Here is a 14,762-nt window from a genome sequence, read left to right as displayed (position 1 = left end):
ATACCAAAACCGAGAGGAAACCGGGAAACGGCAGTGGAAGAGGTGGCGGTCAGAGAAAGAGAGAAGGGGAAAGATTTGAGGCAAAAGTAACAAATACTAAATTATATAAGCAAGGGAACACAGACACCTTTGGGGCAGCTGAACTCTCAAGAACTATCAGGTTTAACTGATGTAAGCGCTAGGCAATAGTCCATTTCAAATGTGGGTGCATTTCAACTGATGTACAAATAAGAGTCTGGGCAAGAGAACAAATCTATAGGCAGCATCAGCAAGAGATGGTTGCGTTGCACATGAAAGTCTCTCAGACCAAAGCTGTCAGACCAGACCAACCGGCTCTCTGGGAGCATCTCCCTCTTGCTGTTGGTATGTGGCTGCTTGGACCTGGGAGCCTTGGTAAGGCAGGTGTGGCCCCAGAACCACAAGCTGTTCACCCCACTTTCTTGATAATATAATCGGTATCCTAGGAAGGAACATGGTACCGGGCAGCTTCCTGAGTCAGAGAACTGGCTTGTCCACCTCAGTATTGTCTGACTGCAGCTCTCCAAGATTTTGGGCAGGTGTCTTTGCCTACCCCACCAGGAGACACTGTGCCACAGATGCTCTGCCACCGATCACAGGTCTTCAAGGGCATTCTTGGCAGCAGCCCCTCAAGGCTTGAACTCCCCCTTTCCTGGAGATTGGCTGACACTTGTGCTTTGTGCAGAACTTGGTTTTCGTATTTGAACTGGCAGCCAATAGCATTAGCTTTGTTTGCTGCTGCATCATACTGCTGACTCGTGTTAAGCTTGCAATCTAAGAAAACCCCTAGATCCTTTTCACATGTACTGCTAGTAAGCCAGGCGTCCCCCGTCATATATTTGTGCATCTGGTTCTTCCTGCCCAGTTGCAGAACCTTACATTTGTCCCTATTGAAATTCATTTTGTTAGCTGCTCAGAGCGGCTGGGGCAACCCCGTCAGATGGGTGGGTTATAAATAATAAAATTATTATTAATAATATTAATATGGAATAGGATATTGCTATTTTCATTGGAGAAATGTTGGAAGGTATGTACACCGAGAGAGAGACAGTGAGATCTTTGGAATTGGGAAATTTAAAACAAACAAGTAATGCACGTTTCTCTGTTCTTTATTTATCTTTTCGAAACATTTTTTTACATCCAGGATGGCCTTTGCCAGTTGCTCGGAAATCCCAATGGTCTAGCCCCGTTTCCTGCCTCCGCCCCCTGTTGCTCTTTCTGGCCTCATTAATTTATCCCAGCAAACATGCACATTGATTGTCAATACCTTAATGAAAACAGAAGGTTCTCTGGCCTACAGGGCTGGCAGGGAGGCAAGGAAGAGGGAAGTATATATTGTGCCTTAATGGCCACACGCATGGATCAGTTCCCACCCCCCACCCCCCGGGCAACAGCCACTTCCTTTCAAATAATGCTTCCATACCTCTGCTTTACTGCAATACATTGTGCCCCCTAAGTGAGCATTTACAAGGGGGGATCAATAGTACTAGTGGCGATCTTTCCACCCTCTTAACCCCCGAGACAGCAATCCTTCTTTGGAAAACCACATAGCCATGATGGGCTATTACTGCAGACACATCAGTCAGCAGCTTAATTGGCCAAAAAGGTAAATATCTCAGCTGGTTTCCTTCCGTACGCCTGTGCTTTACTCACTAAGGGTAAAGAATCTGTACCCTGCTTGACTAGAGCCAGCCAAGGAAAAGAGCTAGACAAGGTCGCCCATAATATGGACAGATTCAGGCAGAAAGGCAAGAGGGCAAATTGAAGCAAGGTGGTGGTTTCTTGGCAAAGTGCCTTGTCTTGAATGCTCCAATAGTACATAGATCATAGAACTTCAGAGTTGAAAGGGCCCACGAGGGTCATCCAGTCAAACCCGCTGCAATGCAGGAAGCATTTGCCCAATGTGGAGTTCGAACCGACGACCCTAAGTTTAAGAGTCTCATGCTTTACTGACTTAGCTATTCAAGCAGCAATAGACATATTTCTGGGAACCACACATAACAATCTGAGCCACCTCATGATTAACAAGTCTATATATATATATATATATATATATATATATATATATATATATATATGACAAAGCTGAACATGATGCAGCAGTCAAAATAAATAAAAAAATTGTCCAGTAGCACCTTAAAGACCAACTAAGTTTGTTCTGGGTATAAGCTTTCGTGTGCATGCACACTTCACAATAGCGTATACCCAGAACAAACTTAGATGGTCTCTAAGTTGCTGCTGGACAATTTTTTACTTTTTTAATTTATTCGACTGCATCAGACCAACACGGCTACCTACCTGAATCTAGAATGATGTAGCAGGTGACTCACATCAGTGGTGCACCACACATTCCAAGGATATGAGGCTCACATAATTAGGGACGAGCTGAGGATCTGGAGAATTTCCTAATGTTGGAAGCTGCCTCATATTAAGTCAGACCACTGGTGCAGTTGCAAGGGGTGGGACTAGATGTCCCTTGTGGTCCCTTCCAACACTACAATGCTATGATTCTATTAGCCCAACTAGATTGATAATACCTATACTTACTAGCAGCAGTTCTGTGGGGTTTCAGGCAGGGTTCTCTCCAGGCCATAACCGAGATGCCACCACCTGAACCTAGGACCTTCTGCATGCAAATAATAATAATTTTATTTAATTTTATTATTCATGCCCACCCATCTGGCGCGGTTACTCTACCATTGAGCTGTGGCTCTTTTCCTAAAAGTTATCAGATAGCTAGATAGATAGGCAGATAGGCAGACAGACATAGACAGACAGACAGACTTATTGTTTCAGTGAATTAGTTTAATTAACAAAATGTATACAGCACTTGAGTGCAATAAAACGCCTAAGCAGTTTGCTAGCAACATTAAAATTATCAGCAAACATCCTTAAAAATAATTAAAATTAGCAATAAAAAGATAAAAACACACAAACATCTACGTGTCTGGACAGGCTTTAGATTTTAACTCTTTTTACATATGTAATGCTTTTTAATTGCTTTTATATGTGTAATTGTTCTGCATAAAGGTTATGTTGTATTGTGAAATCACTTTCAGGTGCTTCGTAGGGAATACGCTGAACAATTTTATTTTTTAAAAAATCAAGAGCCAGATTAGCAGAGGCCTGCGTTCGTTCTAGGACACGCACCAAACAGCAATGCAAAAACATTTTTATATGAAATATAAAGCACATGGAAACTTCTTTGCTTCATTTTCCTCACGAAATTTACTGACACGCCATGATTAAAATGTTGTGGGGCCGGAAGGGGTTGGGGCAAGCCTGCAGTCTGCCACCCAGCCATCTTTATTTTGATATGTCACGAAGAAGTGGGGAGATTATAGCTCTTCGCATGCTGCCTCTTGCCACACTTCAGAGAAATTCCAGGAAATGGCAACACCTGAGCCACTTACCTGCCACACCTAGCCAGCCACAAGAATGGCCACCGCAGCCATCTAAGATGCCAGCCATTGGGTGTGGCATTTGGACACCTCAAACTTCACTGGAAGTAGGACGGGAAAAGAAACCGGCCCAAATTGCCAGTTTGGAACCACACCCATGTTTTGTCCTCCCCCAGATCAAAATAAGGAACTTGGAAAGAGCAGGTGACCAGGTGTAACAGGAAAAGAGGGCTCCGATACATTGGAGATTTCAGCAAAATGCAGCTTTTCATCACTTGTGCAGAAGAGCCTGTAACCTGCCAGAGTTTTCTTTTCTCTGGTACCCTCTGCATCTGAGGCTTTATCAAACCAACTGTAGTTTCTTAAGGGCACTGAGGAGAATTGTTAGGGGGCTCCTGTTCCCCCCACCAAGCTGCAGTTCTTAGAGTGGTTTAAATATTTGTCCCTTTTCCCAGGGAAATTTGGGAAATGAAACTCCGTGGGTGGGTGGGAAACAGGGGTCTCCTAACAACCCTTGTTGCCCTTAACACACTACTGTTCCCAGGATCCTTTGGGGGGAGCAATGACTGCTTAAAGTAGTAGTAGTAGTAATAATAATAATAATAATAATAATAATAATAATAATAATTTATACCCTGCCCATCTGGCTGGGCTTCCCCAGCCACTCTGGGTGGCTTCCAACACAATATTAAAATACAGTAATGCATCGAACATTAAAAACTTCCCTAAACAGGGCTGCCTTCAGATGTCTTCTAAAAGTCTGGTAGTTGTTTATCTCTTTGACATCTGGTGGGAGGGCATTCCACAGGGCGGGTGCCACTACCAAGAAAGCCCTCTGCCTGGTTCCCTGTAACTTGGCTTCTCGCAGTGAGGGAACCGTCAGAAGGCCCTCGGTGCTGGACCTCAATGTCCGGGCAGAACGATGGGGGTGGAGATGCTCCTTCAGGTATACTGATAAAGCTCCTTCAGATACGCAGATAAAGTGGTATATATACAGGTGCTTCAAATTTATAGCGCAGATATAGGAGACCTGCCCTTCACAGTCGGTCACCTTATTGACTGGAAGTAACAGGAGGGTGGGGAAGAGAGGAACGGGAGCTTCCTTTTCCTCCCACAAGGTTTGGTCGCCACTCACTTCAATCAGGCCAGAGCCCTTTCCCATCATAATGTCTGGCAAAACACGCCACGCACCAGTTTCCTCCCTGCCTCAGGCAGGCTGTGCATCAGATAAACGAAATCACAGGCTGCAATCGCACATGACAATCTGTCTGGAACATCTGGGGGTGCAGGGTTCTGGCTCTGTGCTGCGAGCTGGCCTAGATCTCTGGTGTCCAAGTGACCCGTAACTGGGTCATGAGTTGATCTGACGGGAAGCACAGTGTTCCCACTGCTGTAGTTTTCTTTTAAAAAAAAAAGTGGGTCGGGGTGGTAGAAGATCTACACAGTAAAGCACTTCAATGGGTCCCATGTTTGAGGTTGGGCTTAAATGGTCTGAAGAGGCCCAATGTTATCACTATTACCTGTGAAGGTAAGCAGGTTCTGAGCTGAGCCAGATCCTGGAAGGGAAAGTCCTTAGAGACACAGCAGTAAACACAAGTTGCTACCTCATAAAACAAATAAAAAAAGGTTGGCATTTGGATCCTATTCAGCCTTACTGCTCTGTGTTTTGGGATCTAAAAGGGAAACAAGCATTGCCCTCCGTGGGATCAATGTCAAATTTCAAAAGGCCTTGTCTGATCAAAATCTAAGGAAGGTTCCAACCATAAGAACGTGGAGTCATGGAAACACATCTGGGAAAGAAAGAGTGTTGGGGAGAGAGTCATTTAGGGGACAAGCTAATGTTTAAGCTTGCTTTTGAGCAGAATATTCACATGCAATCAATACGCATTCCTACATTTCAGCGTATTCTGGGTTTGTTTCTTACCAAATCTTTTAGCAAAGTATCATGACCTCAATGCCAGATTTGGTTTTTTCCTAAGAGAGCTTTTACTGTGTTAACGTTTTGTGCATGTTTTTTTTAAAAATAAAAATCCAAGACTCTGACTGAAATGTTTGGGTGAATTTCTATTGGGCACCTTCATCATTTTTAAAACAGAGAACTGCAGCCAAACTCTGAACCACCTCTCCCCACAAGGGAGATGGTACACACAGACACACACCACTTCTAAACTGTTTTTTAAAAACCTCTCCCATAGGACAAACCTTGGCTACAGGTCATCACGGTTATGGAAGAGAACCCTTACCCATGCTTTCGGATTTGGACAACATGCTAAGCCAAAGCTTGGTTTATTGGCTGTGCCACACTGACCTAAAAAGCCTAGGAAGGAGCAAACGGGTGCAGTTGCCTCCTCAGGAGCCTGTGCATTCATGATACGCCATAGTTTGGCTGAGCATGATGCGCCAACGTGCCCAGTGATTTGAAATGGGGATTTCCGGGTTCTGTGCTCACAAGCTTAGCTACGATGCTAAGTGTAGCAATAAAGAAGAAGAAAATGGTTAATAAAACACCTCACATACTAGGAGCTGTGCAATGAAAAGGAGTGGAACCTTTCATATTTATATTTCTCATGTCCTTGGGGAAAGGAGGGAGCAGATGCCAGTTGCTGCTTCTTCAAAAACTCTCAGGATTGTTTGAGGGAGATGCCTCACAGATTTTGACCTTGAACGCTGCTATCAGGTTCTTTCTCAAAACATATCTATTCTTTTTCTAAGAGGATGTCAACCTGCAGCCTGGGCACTTTGTATTTTTCTAAGCACAGCAGAAAAGAAAAGCAGAGAAAAGAGGGAATCAGAAAGGTCTAACACCAAGGCACCTGCAGTGCTGAGCTACAAAATGAACAAGGAAGCTGCCACATACAGGACACAGACCATTAGCTCACCTGGTTCTGCATTATCTATATGTACTAGAAGTGGCTCTGTAGGGTCATAGGCAGGGACCATACCCAGCCCTTATTTGGAGATGAACAGGCGACTGAATCTTCTGCATGCAAGGCCCTTGAGCTTCACTTCCTAACAAAAAAATAAACACTTGCTTTCTCCGACGCCTACTGGACAACCCTTTCAATACACGTTAAAAAGGTGGCATGTGAAAACATGCCAGCTTAAAACATGAAAGTAAAACTGGGCCCTGATTTGTAACAGTTGGCCTTGACACCAGACTTCTGGGTGGGGTCAAAATTGTAGAGTTTTTGGAGGGTTGCTTTTAGCTCCAAACTCAGAGTTTACTCTCCCACCAGCAATGGTATGACAGTCCTAATGGAACTGCTAGACACTGCTTTTGCTACAGCAGACTTTTCAACTTCAGTACAAACAGTGCGGATAAGAGGCACACATTTACATATGTGAAGGCTTTTGCAAAAGGCACTTAGGATGGACTACATAGAATACTGATGCTTATCTGAGCCATTGAAGTTCTTAACATCCGTACTCAGAGAAAGATCAGGTTTAGAAGGAAACCCAGGAATGATGCTGAAGAAAGAATATGAAGATAGCTGTCTCAACTCTCAGCAAATGAAACCCATATCCAGGACTTATCACCAAGTTGAACGGCAACACCAGCCACCTTTGGGTGTCTGAAGCTGGATGTTTGGAAAACAGAGGCCTCCGTACCCAGGGGGTGGGGGGTGGGGAGAAAATGTTGGCTTGACGCCAGAGAGTTCCTTCCCACACAGGCAGCCAAGAAGTGGGAGGAACTGTGCTCACACACATGAGCAGATTATAACAAAGCTCAGGGAATCTATTGTTCGCAGGGCAAGTTATTCCAATAGCGTACCCAAATGGAGAGCCGATTCACAAAACACTTTTCAGTGGGGCGAGCTCGCTTTGCATTCCAGCCAGCTAGTAAAGTGTCTGCACTACTGCTTCGCCATGCAGCAAACTGCAGGTTTTGCCATTCACAACATTTCACCAAGGAAAATGCGAGCTTGGGGCCGACTGCAGCATCTTAAAAGTGGCACAAACATGGCACACCTGTTTTACGTGCCACAGGGTACGAAAGCAGGCTTCAGACTTAAGTCTCTTTTATATAAACGCAAGGGACTGAACAAGGCCACTACCAAGCCACCCTTTTCATTTTTGCTGGCAAGCAAAATTTCTATTTGGTACAGGGTTTACAGGCATAATTATGCACCCTTGTACATCCTGGTTAATTCCGAAAGAATGTTCCACACATACTTGAGGAGGCAGAATTTATAGAGCAGTCTGAAAAGGATAATGATAATAAAATAATAATAATAATTATCATCATCATTATTTGCACCCCGCCCATCTGATTGGGTTGCCCCAGATAGTCTGGGCGGCTTCCAACAAATGTAAAAGCATAATAAAACACCAAACATTAAACACTTCCCTATACAGGACTGCTTTCAGATGTCTTCTAAAGGTTGTACAGTCATACTTTGGATCCCAAATGCCCTGGAACTCGGACGTTTTGGCTCCCGAATGCCACAAAAGTGATTCTTCTGGTTTGCGAACGTTCTTTTGGAACCCAAATGTCTGACGGGGCTTCCGCAGCTTCTCATTGGCTGCTTCTGATTCGTTTTCGAACATTTTGGAAGTCGAACGGACTTCCGGAACGGACTCAATTCAACATCCAAGGTACTATATATTTATCTCCTTAACATCTGATGGGAGGGCATTCCACATGGCTGGCGCCACCACCAAGAAGGCCCTCTGCCTGGTTCTCTGTACCCTAACTTCTTGCAATGAGGGAACCGCCAGAAGGCCCTCAGAGCTGGACCTCAGTGTCTGGGCTGAACGATGGAGGTGGAAACGCTCCTTCAGCTATACAGGGTCGAAGTCATTTAGGGCTTTAAAGGTCAGCACCAACACTTTGAATTGATGATAGTACCTGAACCCCACTATGAATACAGATCCCCCAGTCAGTCCATAGATCCCTTCTACTCAGTATTGTCTACAATAATGGGCAGTGGCTCTCAAGGTAGGGATCCTTCTGGATCTACCTAGAGGTGTTGGGGTTGAACTTTGAACTTTTCACATGCAAAACATGTGCCCAGCCACTGAGCTATGAATATTCCATGCTTCCTTCATGGTGGAATTCAGGCAGTGTGCACATTGTTCCCAAGATGTCGCCCATTTTGGCGCTTACCAGACTTTAAACAAAAGGTTAGTATATAAATGAAATAAAATACTCCTCCACGTTACGGCCATAGTATGGATGATTCAGCATAGGGCACCTTTCCTGCAGCAGCAGCAACAGCCCCACAAGAGATTCAACCTAAGAACAGACCATCGCTTTCTGCATTTTTACCCCTCCCAAAAGCCGCACATGCGTCTAGTGGAGGAAGTACCCAAAGAAAACTGCCTCAGCAGCAATTTGCCTTCCCTGTGCCAGACTTATTCGTCTCTCCCGTCTATGTATTCCAAGGCAAAGGAATTCAAAGGAGCGAAATTGCCAAGTGATTTCTCAACCCCCAGAACCCTACAACATAAGGGAGGGTGGGGTGGGTGGCTTGATAGCCTAGAGGGGAAGCTTAGGCAAGTTACCACACATGTTCCTGTTGACGTCAGTGCTTCCCTGGAACCCAGCAGCGAAGTGCCAGTGCTCCCAGCTTAGCAGAACAGGGGGAATTCAGAGGGCTGATGGATCCACCGCAAGACTGCTTCTCTACAGTCTCCTTATGAAGATGAGACGGACACCTGGGCCTGGGCCTTGTGCCAGGGGACTCACCCACTGGGAGGTTACGCCCCCTGCCTCCGAAGGAATAATATTTATTTTTACTTCATTCGCAAATCACTCCACCGGAGACATCCCAAAGCAACCAACAGTTCAAAGCATCAAGGATAAAAAACATAATTTCAAGCCAGATCCAAACCGTGATAAAAATCTCCAGGAAAGATTTCCAACATGTAGGTGCCACCACACTAAAGGACCTGTTCTTACACTTCTTGATGAAATTGATATCTACAGGAGGTCCTCTCTCCTGCAGACCGCAGCGGTCGGTTATGTAGAGGGGAAAAGGCAATCGGAGCAAGGAGACATTCAGCCTGGCCTCATCAATCAGCCAGAGAATGACCAGCTACAAGGAGCTGGCTTCCTTTCTCCCTGCCAGAAATAACACTCAGCTCCAGCTGCCATTTGCCCTGGCATTGCAGAGCCAGAGGGAAGCATATTTGGGCGCCATCTATCAGCCAGAGGAGCTATGGATTGCTGGACCGCGGCTGTGTCCAGTTTTGGGGTCTCAATCCCCGCTATTAACGCAGCCTATTCTTAAGTCACCTTGAGAATCATTCAACTTGACTGAGTACTCACAGCTTGCAAAATTGTCTGGGAGATTAAGAGGAAATACCACACGAAGGGTCAATAAAGACTGGTCAATATTCAATGATTATCTCAAAATTTATATAGAAAACACAAATCTCCTGACAGATGTATAAATAAATCTAATGAACAGAGAAATTAGACAAGTGAAAAGCCATAATAATTACAAAAGATAAACAAAATAAGTAATATGAATTGCGCATAGATTTAATGCGTGACAAAATTACACAATGAGACTGGTTGGAAGTCGATAATCACGTGATAGGTAGAAGGGGTGGTGAAGGTGAGATATATGCTGTATGTTTTGTATGTAACATATGTATGTAACATATGTAATGTTATGTTAAGTGTATATTGTTTTGTAGTGTATTGATATTTATAATTTAATTTAATTTAATTTAATTTAAAAAGAGAATCATTCAACTGAAAGGCTGGGTATGGATACTCAAAATTAGAACAAAACATAGATTATGAGGACTGAGGGCTGAACTAGATTGCAAGAAGAATTTTATGGAGATGACAAGCCAGCACAGCAGCATCCAAATTCAATCATCAAGTCTTGCTGAGCCTGTGCAAAACCTCTCTCTCTCTCTCCATCAGGGTGGAGGGCCCTGTGAATGCATTATTCAGGCACAACCATACCGCACACACTTAAAACTGGTCTGATTGAAAGAGGCTTAGCACCGCTCATCCCAAGGCGGGACTGGAGAAACCTTTTTACCGCAATCTGTCAGAGGCGGCATGCCAGCCATGTGTGGGATCAGAATGAGAGCAGAGTCTGCAGTTTTTCTAAGACAGAACTCCTGAAGATCTGGAGAATGCTGGGAACTGTAGTTTCCTCTTTGAGCTCTTTCACAGAACCACAACACGGTTGATTGGGCGGTACATAAAATGCCAAAAATAAACAAACTACCATTTCCTTTGACAGGTTGGCAGAGGGTAGTTTTAAATAGGAGCTTTAATGCCATCTTGTAGTGAGTAGCCAGCCAAGTCTCCAGGGTTTTGCTAGGTGTTCTTGTAAGCAACATTGGGAAGGGTTTAACAAACCAGCAGTGCCCAAATGCCAGTGGCTGTTAAGGACAGTAGCATTGTGGGTAATTGTTGACTCCTGTAAGAGATACAGCAGAGGGCCATTCCTTTAGCATTGCATAATATAGTGTATTCTCCCATTTCCTGATCAGGAACTTTTTCCAGTAGAGGGGTCATATCTCCTTCTCAGCAAACTTCTGGGGGCTGCATGCCAGTGGTGGGTTGAACCAGAGGCAAAAGGAGGCAGGGCAACTGTGCGATTTCTGCCCGCACAAACTCACCTCTATCCTGGCAAGTAAGCATAATCTGAGTTCAAAGACACATTCCAGCCAGGCAAAAAACACTTATGGAATCGTAGGGTTGTAGAGTAAAAAGGGACGCCAAGGATCATCTAGTCCAACTCCTCTGAAATGCAAGAATCTCAGCTGAAGCATCCATGAAAAAACCTCCCATGAAGAAGAGTCCACTACCAGAGTCCGAGGGAATCTGTTCAACTGTCGAACAGTTATTACTGCCAGAAAGTTCTTCCTGATGTTTCTTGTAACTTGAAGCCATTGGCTCAGGGCCTACCCTCCTACTTGAGGAGGGTGCAAAACACAACAGATGAGGGTTTGGCTTAGGAGGGCCTGTGGCCTAGAGTGAGTCCCAAGGGCCAGGCAGAGAGGCCATATTTCCCTACTGAACAGGATTGTGATTATCCATCCCTTCCTCTCCATCCCTCCTTTTTTTACCTCAGCTATTCCAGCCACCTTCTCTTATCACGCATCAGTTCCCTCACAACTCCACTGCAAATTATCCACCTGCCCCATCACTCAAACACCAAGCGCATGCTCAGCTTCAGCATGAACACCACGCACTCATCTAATCCATGGCCAGAAGCCCTCCCCAGTTTTCTGCCCTTATTTCTTAGTCATTTGCACCTAGACCATCAGTTGTTCAGGAATCCCATTCTTACATGCCCAAAGGCCTATTAAATTATTCTGCCAGGTTTTGTTCTTAATTTCCGTTGCCTTGATTCAAGGAGTTCCTTGGAATGCAATTGTGGTGTTATGCTCCTTCTTCAGTCAAAGTGTTTATGTAGAACTAACTTTTCCATTAAAAACCCTTATTTAAATTTTGTCTGGAGAGTATGGTTTGGATTAAATCCAAGTACATTAATCAGTGGTGTACTGGTAAATAATTGAAGCACAGGAACTCTTCATAACTATGGATTCCCTTAGGTTTTCAGCAAGATTGAAGGCAAGAACATGTTTGAGGCAGGAGAGAAGGCCTTTTCAGCTCCAGAGGCCAAATCATTATAAGGATTGGCCTTGCAGGCCAAATCTGACAGGTGTATTACTACAAAGGTTGGCTACATGAGTATGAGAGAGAAAATTTCTAGGCCACTTGTCATCTTAGCCATAATATCCACTACCTATCAATTCACACAGCATTATTCTTAATAAAACTGAATTGCTTTTGAGAAGATGCCTTCTGAGCACACTTGCCTATCTAAGCACACTTGTTTGGAAGTCAAGCCCCAATGAAATCAATAGCCCATTTCACATACAACCCTAAGCCATGATTTAACATTGAAAGGAGGACCCACAGGAAATCTGGGCTGGCACACTCCTCCATCCCTAGCATGGCTGTGAGAAGATCGGAAACTTCTACTTCTGTTTTAAATTAAGCACAGTTTAGTGTTATGTCCAGACCCTAAACTGTGGTTAATCCAATCTACAGACAGAGAAACAAACCAGCTTTGTAAAACATGTTTTGAAGCTGTCTTGTTTCCACTAAACATAGCAAAGTCTAACCACAGTTTGTCAGGGTTTGGACACTACAGCAAACTGTGGTTAGTCTAAAAAAGAACAGGAAGTTTCCAAATTCCTCCTTGGGGCAGCACTGGAGGAGCACTGCAAGCACACAGTCTCCTGTGGCTCATTCTCTTAATGATATCCCATTGAGCAGAGGTAACCAATGAGATGCCCTCTGGACAGCAGTGGACTCCTGTGATATGGCACCCTCAGCGATGACAAAATTTGGTGCCCCCTCCCAATATTTATTATTTTCATGCTCTCATCCCTCTTGCCTTTTGTTCTGCAAATGCTCTCAAGTGCACTGGGTCATTGTTGCAGCAACTCAATCGCCCATCTGACCAAGGTCTCATGTTGAGTAAGGTAAAGGTAAAGGGGCCCCTGACCATTAGGTCTAGTTGTGACTGACTCTAGGGCTCATCTCGCTTTATTGGCCGAGGGAGCCGGCGTACAGCTTCCAGGTCATGTGGCCAGCATGACTAAGCCGCTTCTGGCGAACCAGAGCAGTGCACAGAAACGCCGTTTACCTTCCCACCAGAGCGGTACCTATTTATCTACTTGCACTTTGGCGTGCTTTCGAACTGCTAGGTTGGCAGGAGCAGGGACCAAGCAACGGGAGCTCACCCCGTCACAGGGATTCGAACCGCCGACCTTCTGATCGGCAAGTCCTAGGTTCTGTGGTTTAACTCAGAGCACCACCCACGTCCCCTAATGTTGAGTAGGTACCTGTATAAATATAGGTGTTGTTGTTGTTTGGCAGCCCCTCAGCTCAGCACCCTGTGCAGGGGAGCATCCTACACCATTATAAATCCTGTGCCACTCCAGATGTCACTCATCAGCCCCAGCCAGCATGGCCAATGTTCAACACAAAAGCAATAGCACTGCCTAACACAGCTGGCGAGACTTACTTCCAAATATAAAAGGTTAGGCATCAGTCTGCTAAGATTTGAAGGGTATTTGCACATGCATTAACTGTAGTGCTCAGTGCCCAATGCCCTGCATAACAAACTGAAATGTTTGTTCAAGTGAGGACCCCAAAATCCACCTCTCATCCTACAATACCCATGGCTTTTCTGTTTGTATAAAGTCCAGAAAGCATGTGGCCAGACTAAGTGGCTGCCGCATCTCCATCAACTTCTCATTCCTCGGCTACTCAAAGTCTGAACACCTTTCAGAGATGATATGCTAAGTTTTATCTGAACCAAATTTGGCGGCTGCAGGCAAGGCGATAAGGAGGATAGTTTTTCACTTGGCAATCTGATGCGTGTAACATTACAAAGGCACGTGCGCGCACACATTTCGTCCTACTGTCAGCATGCTAACCAAGTTCCCGTACTCTGCTAAGCCCTCGAGACAGAATGAGCTCAACATGTAGGCAGATATATAAAGTAAGTATGAGATCACATCAGCTTTGTATCAGGGTTTAGCAGAAGTGACTCAGAATATTTATATGGATCCAATCACCAACGAACAGCAAATTAAGCACACACACAAACAAAACTACACATACACTAACCAAATTTTTTGAAACAGATATTGTTCAGTGAGAGAGAAAATTGCAAAGACCTAAGAATCAGCATTTTCATCACCACCTTACAGATGAGGACTGCTGTCATCGCTATCCCTGCTATGCTTTCTGTGGTGCTCAAACTATCAAACAGGTAACAGGAGAAAACTAAACATTAAAGGCTGAAGGGGAAAACTTTTTATTTTATTTTACTAAACACTGTTTAATTTAGACCCTCCACACAATCCATTTATTTAGCCTTATAATGGAGCAGGAGGGAGAATCACAACTTCCACTTCAATGGCCCAGCTAGCGAACATATTGCAATGATGCATTAGTATCAGCAGCAAAACTGTTCTGCACTCAACCAGCCATAAAAGAAACTGGGTTTTTTTTTAAAAAAAACAATCAGATCCTCAATACAGTACATTTGGGACCCAGCATTTCAGCTACCATTGCCTGACCTGCCCTCATCCAGATCTCGTATGCATCCCTGTGACATCTTCGGTCCCAAAGCGCTTTTCTTACATGCTAATGAACTGAACCTGGCAAAAACCCTGGAGACAAGGGAGCTGTGTCTGTCTATTTGTTTGTTTGTTTTGCTGCAGATGGTGAAGCCTAGACAATAGGAGGCCAGAGCCTTCACTCCTGCCCAGGAGACTCTGTGGAGAAGCAAGAGCACATCATAGCCAAGCTTTCTGTTAGCGCAGGAGCCAAGAAGCAGGAATTCC

The 14,762-nt window shown here is 44.6% G+C and overlaps 1 protein-coding gene across 5 annotated transcripts in view; it reads right to left on the bottom strand.

Moving 5' to 3' along the window:
- Positions 1 to 14,762, bottom strand: part of CCDC85C (coiled-coil domain containing 85C) — a 168,776-nt gene that overhangs the window by 151,723 nt on the left and 2,291 nt on the right. The window contains exon 2 of one of the 5 annotated variants that reach the window (XM_053375524.1): positions 4,273 to 4,819. The exons of the other annotated variants lie outside the window; for them this stretch is intronic. Coding sequence (XP_053231499.1) covers positions 4,581 to 4,819 — 239 coding nt within the window. The 3' untranslated portion in view covers positions 4,273 to 4,580. Of the gene's footprint in view, positions 1 to 4,272; positions 4,820 to 14,762 lie in introns of those variants that run through there. 5 annotated transcript variants of the gene reach the window in all.

This window comes from Podarcis raffonei, chromosome 1, assembly GCF_027172205.1.
Source record: "Podarcis raffonei isolate rPodRaf1 chromosome 1, rPodRaf1.pri, whole genome shotgun sequence".
Classification (NCBI taxonomy): domain Eukaryota; kingdom Metazoa; phylum Chordata; class Lepidosauria; order Squamata; family Lacertidae; genus Podarcis; species Podarcis raffonei.
This window is presented reverse-complemented; position numbering and strand designations above follow the sequence as displayed.